The following is a 10,335-nucleotide window of genomic DNA, read 5'->3' as shown; positions in this document are numbered from 1 at the left end:
TTTCGCTAACCCGGCATTGTGAAAAGGTAGTCAGACTGTTATCCGGGGAGTCCAGTGGAGTTTCGCGGGATGGCTCATACGTGGAGTTTAAGTTGCTGTTCGATGTTGCAGCGTGATTGGAGAGCGGAACTTGAACAATGGTTTTTGGCGGATTTTGTTGGCAGATTTGGGTTCACCTCTTGACATCACCTGTTCACTTCTTCCAAGGTACGACACACACGATATGATATGATATGTCCGTTTGTCACTATTCAGTTTCAAAATGCAGTATACACAAAAAGTTACCAAAACAGTACTCCGGCTATATGAGGATCTAGTATGCTTAAACCTCTATCGACAGATCCTCTCCTTGTGATCATGCACAGGATTTCTCAAGGGGTGGACAACCATGCAAGCCCAAAAGCAGGCACCATTATTCGTCTCAAGAACCGTGTTGAATGTGATCTACCACCCAATGATCACTATCCAGCATACCTACATAGACTAAACAATCCTTGGAGGCATACAGAAGACGTTATTTGGAGAGGGTTGAGCATTAAATGTCGCTCATCAGAATCTTCGCATAAGAGCGACCAACCAACGCATGTAAACGCCTTATATTGCCCATGAAATTGAGTACATAAATCTCTTTGTTTATACGTGTTGTTCACACACAGCAGAAACCAAACAGCGTTTCCTTCATTTTGGCACAGCAATACTTCACTATTGCTAGTTTCAGGTTCCAGTCTCTAGTAATGCCAAACCCAGCCCACTCTCAGGATTGTAATGCTTTGTTCAAAAACCTTCTCTATCGAGGAAGTATCACTGCATACCCTGGTAAACCAGCTTCACAAACCATTGAGCAATTGCTAGACTCGATGGAAGCATGAAGTTACTAGCAGCGGCATGGAGCGGGGTTTCTTGGCTTTGCTGCAACCGCAACACGGTTTGTGAAACTCTCCATCATGGTCTCTTTGAACTGCGGAAATACTGTACATAGTTCTAACTCCGTGACGTTGCAACCGCTGAGGGGTTGACGAGGGACGGGTTTTATAGTTTACTGGACCCATGCCCCTGTGCCCATACTACTTTTGGCGTAGGACTGGTCAACCTCCCGTTGGACCAGTAGCAGGGTGCCATGAATCAATGTGAGGTGTTAAACATCGAAGAGTGGGTGAGAGCGAATTTCAACTTATATGCATTAATTGATCCGTTTATTGATTATAAGACTGCCTTGACAAGTATTCATCTGCTCACCCCCAGGACCATTTCCCTAAAAACGTAACACTGCAGCATGCAATGATGTCACTTGAAGCTCTCACACCCTGTTCAAAGTCCTATGCGACAAGGTAATCAGATAGTTATGCAATTGTGTTGGAAAAATGGAGGGGAGAGAGGTGCAGCAACCATATCAAAGCCGAAAGCCCTGTTTAGCCAGGCATCTGGCTCTACAGCGTTCATAGTGGGGGATATAAAATTTCTACCCTGACAAATAGCAGAACTTACTGGAAATACCAATTCTTTTATCGTCATGCAGAGCACCCTTGGAGCAACCACCCATAATATCTATCATGGCGGACATGTTCATTCAAGTTCACTGGAGAAAGACAATTTACCAAGTTGAAAATTTAAGCCATGAGAGATCTTTCTCCCTCGTCCCCCTTCCTTCTCAGGCCATACTTGACCCAATCAACATGTTCTCTCTTTGCGCGTGGGGATGACTGATCCGTCACTGAGAGGGAGAGAGAGCGTGAGAGAAAATCAGCCTTTCTCTATGAACAGCTGTGTATCCAAATCAATGTGACTGGGCGGTTAGAGTTGACACATGCAAGGTTATGTGCCTAACTAATGCAGCTGTCGGCACCTCAACTCGCTCAGAATACAAAGTGCTGGGGATAATTGATATCGACAGAGAAATCCACAGATAGCCGGTTATTTATCGTCGACAGCATCAGAGGCAGCATGATGTCACTGCAGCCAACCGCTCGTTGCACAGCGATTGCTCTGGAAGACGCAGCATGACGCCCGTGGCAGAAGACCCTCAACATAGCCTGAGACGTTAGGTATAACTCAAACCGACAGGACAGGGCTTTGTGAGAGTTTCCTTTATCGCTCAATCTTCCTTAGTTTTCATAACAAACTCACCAAGATGCTAGGAAGTCAAAGATTGAGTTCTCACCTGAAATCGTTTGGCTGATCGGGATACTGCCAAGCACTGTGATGCGCCGGCGTTGGCTAGTGCGATGGTGGTGGTTCTGCTCGCTGCCCAAAGAGGCCTCTAGCTCCATCCCCGACAGCTTGCGAGCATGCCTTTTCTTCACCCGCCCGTTTCTTTTTATTCCTAGTTCCACATCGATTCCCCACCTATCTCCTCTTGCGTTGTTTTGTTTCTTCTCTCCTGTTGTTCTGCCCCTATATATCCCCTCTCCGCTCCTCTAATTAATTGCCCGCTATTTATCATTCTTGCTCATCTGTCTCATCCACTCACGCTCCCTAGATCAATTTCCCATCAATTTCTCCTCCAAGTCTATCTTTAATTTTCATTTCATCTGTAGCCTTATTGATATGAGAGTGTAATTGCCGCTCCTCTTGCCCTCGTTTTCTTGCTCACCGACGTTTACCTATACAAGTCGTATCCCGATACCTAAGAGGAACCTTCAACGTGAACCCCCCTCCAGCCTCGTCCAACCCGACGCCTCCTGGGATTCATCATCATCAATTTAGCACAATAATGGCTTGTACAGCCCCTTCCGTGACTTTGGAGTCCTACGCATACCTTGACCCAGCCTCTAATGCTTCCGGTCTGGCAACCCCGGACGAACGGTCCGGTTTCATACGTAACAGACAGAGACGACACTCCTTTCATACCAATAGGAGACTATCCTGCGATCATGATGCCGACGCTATATTCTTGCGGGTGAGTTACATGTACACACCCGCCTATAGAAAAGGGGAAAATTCATTTGAGCCGGCGACGTTAATATGTTCGTCATTCTTTCGTTGTTTTCTAGGTCGAATTATTCCTCACAGAAATGGAGCGGCGGTTACAATGGCTGGAGGAGTATCGACAATCACATATGACCCATATCGACTCAAGACTGAGACGAGGATATGCCGCCCTAGTTTCCGTGCGGGATTCCTGCTCCCATGCTTCCGGCGAGCTGATGGGAGGTGGCAAACGAAGAGCAAAAATCCTGGTAGAGACGCTGGAGGAACGCTATAAAGAGGTTCTGGCAACGAAGGAAACGCTCGAACAAAAAGCCCAGGCCAGTATGCGTTTGATGGAGAATTTTCTCGGTGAGCTTGAGGCCGGTGCGCAGGCTGTGCGAGATCGGGGTCTGTATGGAACTTTGGACGACGGATGGCGCGCTGTGGAGCCGGGCCTCACGCATGCCCGCGAGGTTATGGATGAGAGCGTCGAGCGCGCGCGAGAGGCTCTACAAAAGAGCATCGAACGCGCGATCCAACTAGCCAATGAAAAGCGGCTAATCCAGTACTCCGACCTTCCACACCCTTGGAGGGTCAACCCGCACATCTTGCAGGGTTATCGTTTCACGACCTCCAAGATCGAATGTGTAACGTCCGTATTTACATTCTCCAACGAACTCTTCAACATCTGGTCGCACCTGATTGGCCTGCTCATCGTCCTCGCCGTGGCCTTCTACTTCTACCCTTCCAACCCGAACTTCTCCCTCAGCACCAAAACTGACATCGCAATTGCTGCCATATTCTTCATTGCCGCCTGCAAGTGCCTTGTCTGCAGTACGCTCTGGCACACAATGAACAGCATCGCCTCACAACCGCTGATGGAACGCTTCGCCTGCGTCGATTATACAGGGATATCCCTGCTCGTCGCTGCCTCAATCGTCACTACAGAATACACCGCTTTCTACTGTGAACCAACCTCCCGATGGATCTACATCATCACGACCTCCACATTGGGTATCGCCGGCGTCATTCTCCCCTGGCACCCTACCTTCAACCGTGCGGACATGGCATGGGCGCGCGTTGCGTTCTACGTGACCCTCGCAGCCACAGGCTTCGCCCCCATCGCTCAACTAAGCCTAACAAGAAGCCTGGGATGGTGCTTGTACTTCTACGCACCACTACTGAAAAGTCTTGGCGTCTACTTGTTGGGTGCAATGATATATGCGATGCAGATCCCCGAACGCTGGCTCCCTGGCTTCTTCGATTACCTCGGTGGCAGCCATAATATATGGCACGTTGCCGTGCTTGGGGGAATCCTGTTCCACTACGGGGCCATGCAGGATCTTTTCACTGGTGCATTCGTCCGTGCGGAGGGTGAATGCCCGTCTCTGACGATGTAGCTAGATAGATGTATAAATGTTTTGTCGGCTCATCGCCCCTCATCGGTCTATCTGTCTGTCAGTCTTCCCGGATCTGGTGTGACTCCAACCTCTCTCACCAGCTGATAGGAGATGGACGAACGGAAATGGTAAAGCTGGGAAGAGTTTCAGAGGCCCAGCGAAACCACCCCTGATATCTCCAGGGCCTTCGCCTCCAAAGAGACACATTACACACTGGCCTATGCGCTTATGTGCATTGCAGGATTACCCCAGTGGGCAAATAACACCCCCGAAAATATCCATCCCAAATTGACTGAGTGGGAGATACCGGGCGTGCGTTAACCGGGCGTGTGATTCAAAATAAAACACAAGCCATCCCAAAAGAGAACCTTTATGGAGATGTGGTCAATTCGATGTCTCATTTCATTTCTATTCCCTCCCCTTTTCCTTTCCTTTTCCTTTCCTTCTATGCGCAGGCGCAGGATGGATCAAAATAAAACACAGGGGAAAAAATACAAGGGAAAGAAAAAAAAGTAAGGGAGAAGAAACAAGAATGAAAAAATGTTCCATTCACAATAAATGGTCGTCGACTCTTGTTTTCAGCTGCATGAAGCACCCTCATCAGAGAGGCAGAGGCGGAAGGGAAGAAATGAAACGTTAATAAATAAATAATTACTAATTGTTGTCTGTGACATGGACTTTTTTGTCGTCTTTTCTTTTTTGCGGATAAAGAGGAAAGAATAGAAATAGAAGATGTTGATATAACAGAGGCAATATCACAACCCTGGAAGAGCCCTAGGCACGGGTACACACCTATACATATAAATATGTGCCTTCTGGATTGCATGCCTGTTATATAAAGGACAGTACATTGAAAGAAAATATAATATTAAATAAAACCATTGACTAAAATACAGCGGAGTCCACGTGATGTATTTTCAACTCCCACCAAGCTGAATCTTTTTCTTCTTTATTTCTTTGTTTTCTGTTGCCCGCTGACAATCGGCTATTGTATGCTCATCGCTTGTACAGTACGTATGTCTCCGGCCCTCTCCCGTGCAGTGCTACCCAACGTCATCCATGCTGCGCATCCGGTTATCCAGCGCGGGAGAAGAACGCCATTACCCTTATCATCTCCTCGCGCGAAGCCGTCCCCCTCGTGGGATCTGACAGTGCCCGCCACCTTTTTAAGAACAGAGAGGTACGAATCAGCTCTCCCATAGCTCTCCCGCCATCCCATAAATAAATAATAACCCCATGAGCTATCCCCACGGCATCTGCGTCATCCCAGGTATCTAACTTGGCACCAGAAAAGAAGAGAAAAAGAAGGATTATGCTAGTGTGTACAATGTCCTGTGTGCTCCCTTTTCTGTGGTGCTGTTGTTGTTGTTGGGCTCGGGATAGATTTTATGACTGATATTCTCAGTAGTGTTTTTCTCTCTCTTCATGTTGAGAGGTATGTAAGCTCTGCATTGATATTGTCAATAATATCCGTCCTTCTCTTTTCCCTCCTTCATCTGTTTCATTCATTTCTTTGCCTTTCTTTATTCAAACCAGTTCTTTCTTTACGTACCGTTTCATGTATATTGCGTGTCGGCGCTATTCTTGCAACTGCCGTTTTCTTGCAACTCCTTCGTACCACTTTGTAGAGTCAAATGGTTGCCGCTCCCACATATATGCGGGTGCATGTACTGTACAAGTGCAATGCAATACATGTACATTGCACACCTACATTACGCAAGGGCAGGCATATGCATGGCACAATGGCCCTGGCTATAGATCTTGTTCATCCATCTGATCTGTGTATGAGCCAATGGCTGTGCGTGCGGGGAAGAGGAACGAACAGCAAGGGAAGAGATTGTATTTCCGACCCGCAGGGCGGGAAGCGAGAAAGATACAAAACTCAATACACGTCCTCTGTGCTACATCCTTCATGGCGTGGAAGAGATTTTCCTCCAACTTGCTAGGATTGTTAGGTCAGAGAGAAAGTTGAAGTGAGACCAGAAGAAAGCAAGACGAGCAATGCAAAAGGGCTAAGTGTGGTGGGTTGGACGGGTAGTGTTGTTAGATAGTGCATGCACTCTTGACTGCGCATCTTTTCTTTTCTCCATCATGGATATGGCCTGCTCCAGGGGGTGGTGGTGGTCAAATAAACTTGCTGAACAATGAATGGATGGATGGATTGATGTGTGTGTCTGACTTTACTCTTGCATTTCGCAGATGGATGAAGGATTGCCAACGACGAGTACCACTGGGCAGTCGGGGCTGCAAAACCAGAGCCAGGGGGAAGGCTGGAGTCAAGCCTTGCAGAGCATTGCGGTATGTTGAATTTATACGTTTATTTTCTCTGCTGCACCAACCAGATCAGGGGGGCTTCTGTGCCCAACTTCCCAAGCCCCTCCATTTCGATACCGAGACATGGGCAGTCATGCCTTGAATGTGCAGATTTACATCAATAGGGTATGAACAAGCAAACGCAGTTTATATTTGTGGAGAGGAGGCACGTTATGCTGTACCTGGACTGACCTTTGGATGTTCCGGATATCAGTGCATACTGTTGACACATAGGCGGGGATTTCACACCTCTTTTTTTCATGTTGCAATATCCATCGCCATATTTTATGGAAAAACATTTCATGGAGATTATACTGATTGTTACGCTTTCTTCTCCCTTGGGAAAAAAGTGTAATGAGTGCAGGCTTCGGAAATCGAAGGTGTGTGCCCGTTAATTTACAGTTAGATATCCTGGGAACAGGGTATTCAGCTTGCCGAGGCTTTGTATTATGTTTTGATGGATATTGATGGATATTCGTCTTGCGGGTTCTGGATAGTGCTCGAAAGAACGCCCAACATGTTCGCTGTGCAAACAGTTGAAGAAAGAGTGTGTGTATAGTCCCAAAGTTGTTCGGACGCCTTTGACGCGCCAGTAAGTTTCTTTTCTTTTGTGACACTCATGAATGCAGGACCATTAGCGGATTTATGAGGTGAGGTTGACAAAGTTGTTCCCAGGAACCTTACATATGCTGAAGACCGCATACGAAAGCTTGAGGCAGCAATTTCAACATTGTTACCCAATGCAGACATCGAAGCGTTATTAGAATCATCTTCCTCTAAACAGTCAGAAGGCCAACGGCGACAGGAACCGAAGCCCGATCAAAAGCCTGTCTCCGTGGTTGTCCCTAAAGATTTTGCGGTAGCTACAGAACCTTCGTCAGAGGCCCTTCCTCAACTTGCAGATGGATTTGACTGGGCTGAAAAGGAACTTACTCTCACCGAGCTATCAGATGGCATGGCAGCTCTTTCGATCCGGCCTGAAGGCGCTGGGTATCTTGGTACGTTGCAAGCCGTCCGACATATTCCCCAGTGGCATAATTAATGCAACCGCCTAAAAACTAACACGATGATTTAGGTGGTCCTTCAAGCGTTGCGCCACTTCGAGCGCTCCTTATGGGTGGTTGGGATGTCAATTCTTCCACTCAATCAGAAGCAGCGGGTAAGGTTGCGCTTGATTCCCAATCAATGATGTGGCAATCGACGCATCCCGGAATCGCACCTTCACAAATTGTTGCTCAGACGGTGATGGACGCATATTTTGCCAACTACCACACGAGTTATCCATTCCTCCACGAGGAGACATTCCGAGCTCAGTTCGGCGAACAAATCTCTAGGCCACGGGGCCACGCATGGCCGATCCTTCTTAACACGGTTCTTGCCCTTGGTGCCTGGACCATTGGAGATGATACTGTGGATATCCACGAAATTTTTTACAACGAAGCCAACAGATACTTGCAGGATGTGTCAGTCTTTGAGATAGGGAATTTAGCATGTGTACAGGCGTTCTTGCTCCTTAGCAATTATACGCAAAAGCGTAACAAGCCTAATACTGGTTGGAATTACTTGGGGCTTGCGATACGGATGGCGTTGAGTTTGGGTCTCCATAAGGAGTTTCCAGAATGGAATATTAGTTTGCTGCAACGGGAAATGAGGCGAAGGGTCTGGTGGGGTGTGTTCATTTTTGACAGTGGTGCATCCATCACATTTGGACGACCGATTCTCTTGCCTGATGCGAGCATTATGGATGCGAAGCAGGTGCAGAATATCCCTGATAACGTACGCCTATGCTTTTCCCAACTGCTTTTACAAGGAGCTCTATAACTAACATTGCATCCAGGCTTTGACAACATCGACGGAAGCCGTACCACTCGAAACGGATGAGCCAACTCTCTACTCAAGCCTAATCGCCCAAGCAAAATTCCATCTAACAACCAATGAACTTTACCACCGCCTTCTATCAAACCGCAATCTCTCAGCAGAAGAAACCTTAAAGCTGCAGACTCCCATTGATGACTTCCTATGCTCGTTACCATCCTTTTTCGAACATGATGATAGTCACCGTGACGATTACAGTAGCAATCATGAGAGCTCAAGTTTGCAGCTCCCCCCTTGGTTCATATTTGCCAAGAAGCGTCTCTCCTGGCGCCGCTGGAACTTCCAGATAATCTTATACCGTCCCATTTTACTTCTCTGGGTCACACAACGATGGAAACAAACCGGCCAGCCACAATTTTCGTTTCCTCCCGATGTCGCAACTGACTCCAACCAACCACAATCTGCAGAGGAGGAGTGCAGGATGCGTTGTCTGCAGGCTGCACGGGCAACGATCCAGTCGATATCGGGATATATGGAGATGAATCCATATATGAGGTTAGATGGGTGGTATATGCTGTACGTACTAACGAGGCTAACAGACGCATACCCGCTAATCACTCATATTTGTATGTCCCTAACATCACGTAGTTATTTCCTCTTTCAAGCTGCCTTAATCCCCGTTCTCTTCCTTATAACAACGCCGACATCCCCGTCTGCTCCTTCCTGGCTCTCCGATATCCAAAGTGTCCGTTGTCTCCTGTCACCACAAAGCTCCCTGGGCAATAATAACCACCTAGCCGCACGCTGTCTGGAAGTCATAAATAGACTTTGCGGACCGCTCTCCTTTCCCTCGCCTTCACCACAACCTCTTCCCACAGGATCAGGATCAGGATCATGTCCAACCTTCAGCAATAATAGCAATGGCAATCACAGCCAATATATTGATAACAGCAACATCGCATCTTTTCCGCAACAAATCAGCGCAAATTCTGCGAAGACCGGAGCAGGACCCTCGGGCAGCAACAGTGCCGCCCAACGTGATGATGAGAGACTCCGTCATGCATGGGAGGCGAATATGGCTGGTATAATTTCGCAGGAGATGGGCTCGCAGAATCAGGATATGATGTTCAGCGATGCGTATTCGTTCTTCGCAGGCGTGGCTGGCAATCATGAGAACTTGGGAAACTTTGGCGTAGTTCCAGGAGTGGCTGCTTTTGATACTAGCCGTGCCTCTGGTTCTAGGCCTGATCTGTTTGGTGCGGATGCTGGTGGTCCGCAGGCTGATATTGATCAGGTAGGCGGTACTAGCAGTGGGAATAAGAGTATCGCATCCATGGAGAACGCTGCAGCTCGAGGTGGTAGTGGCCCTGGCCCCGCTGCTGCTGCTGCTGCTGCTGGGATGGAGTTTTTCGATTGGATGGGCTTTGGTGCGGAAGGTGGTGTGGAAGGGAGGAGATATATTTAACAATTTTCTCATTCTCCTTTCTCCCCTAGCCTGTTTTTAGCTCTATTCTACATACTCCGAGGTCTACAAAAGTAGCAGAACAAAGATCATCGGGACAAGGGAGTATTTCTGGACTGAAATTGTACATGTACATGTACATGTACCTACATCTCTCTCCAATATCATTTATATACCCACAGTCGCCGCATGGTACAGAAATTAAAACCTTCAAAATTCCGGGTTACTTTGATTTTTTTTTAAACATTCTCCACCCTCATCTCCTCATTAAAGAGATTATCTTTCAATGCCGCTGCGCCCGGCAGCGGCGTCCCGCGCAGTGCTGCCTCAATCTGCACGATACGTTGCTGCTCTTCATGCGCAGCCGTGTCGCCAAACACTAGGTCCATGTCCTCTAGCGTCTGTTTGTTGTCGAACAGTGGGGGTTAATCATTTAGT

General features: G+C 47.7%; 2 protein-coding genes across 2 annotated transcripts; both read left to right on the top strand.

Moving 5' to 3' along the window:
- Positions 1-2,710: 2,710 nt before the first annotated feature.
- On the top strand, positions 2,711-4,979 carry HCBG_08199 (hemolysin-III family protein; the record flags this gene model as incomplete). Its single annotated transcript, XM_045435248.1, has 2 exons — positions 2,711-2,896; positions 2,991-4,979. 2 exons carry the CDS (start codon positions 2,711-2,713, stop codon positions 4,305-4,307), a joined length of 1,503 nt encoding a protein of 500 aa, XP_045284554.1.
- Positions 4,980-7,137: 2,158 nt separating this feature from the next.
- On the top strand, positions 7,138-10,109 carry HCBG_08198 (fungal specific transcription factor domain-containing protein; the record flags this gene model as incomplete). The annotated part of the gene is made up of 5 exons (XM_045435247.1): positions 7,138-7,169; positions 7,296-7,618; positions 7,696-8,396; positions 8,458-9,011; positions 9,084-10,109. The coding sequence occupies 5 exons, from the start codon at positions 7,138-7,140 to the stop codon at positions 9,898-9,900; spliced, it is 2,427 nt and encodes an 808-aa protein (XP_045284553.1).
- Between the last annotated feature and the right edge of the window lie 226 nt (positions 10,110-10,335).

The sequence above is a fragment of the Histoplasma capsulatum genome (genome assembly GCF_000150115.1).
Source record: "Histoplasma capsulatum G186AR genomic scaffold supercont2.13, whole genome shotgun sequence".
NCBI classification, from domain to species: domain Eukaryota; kingdom Fungi; phylum Ascomycota; class Eurotiomycetes; order Onygenales; family Ajellomycetaceae; genus Histoplasma; species Histoplasma capsulatum.
The sequence above is the reverse complement of the archived record's forward strand: the minus strand, read 5'-3'. Positions and strand labels throughout refer to the sequence as shown.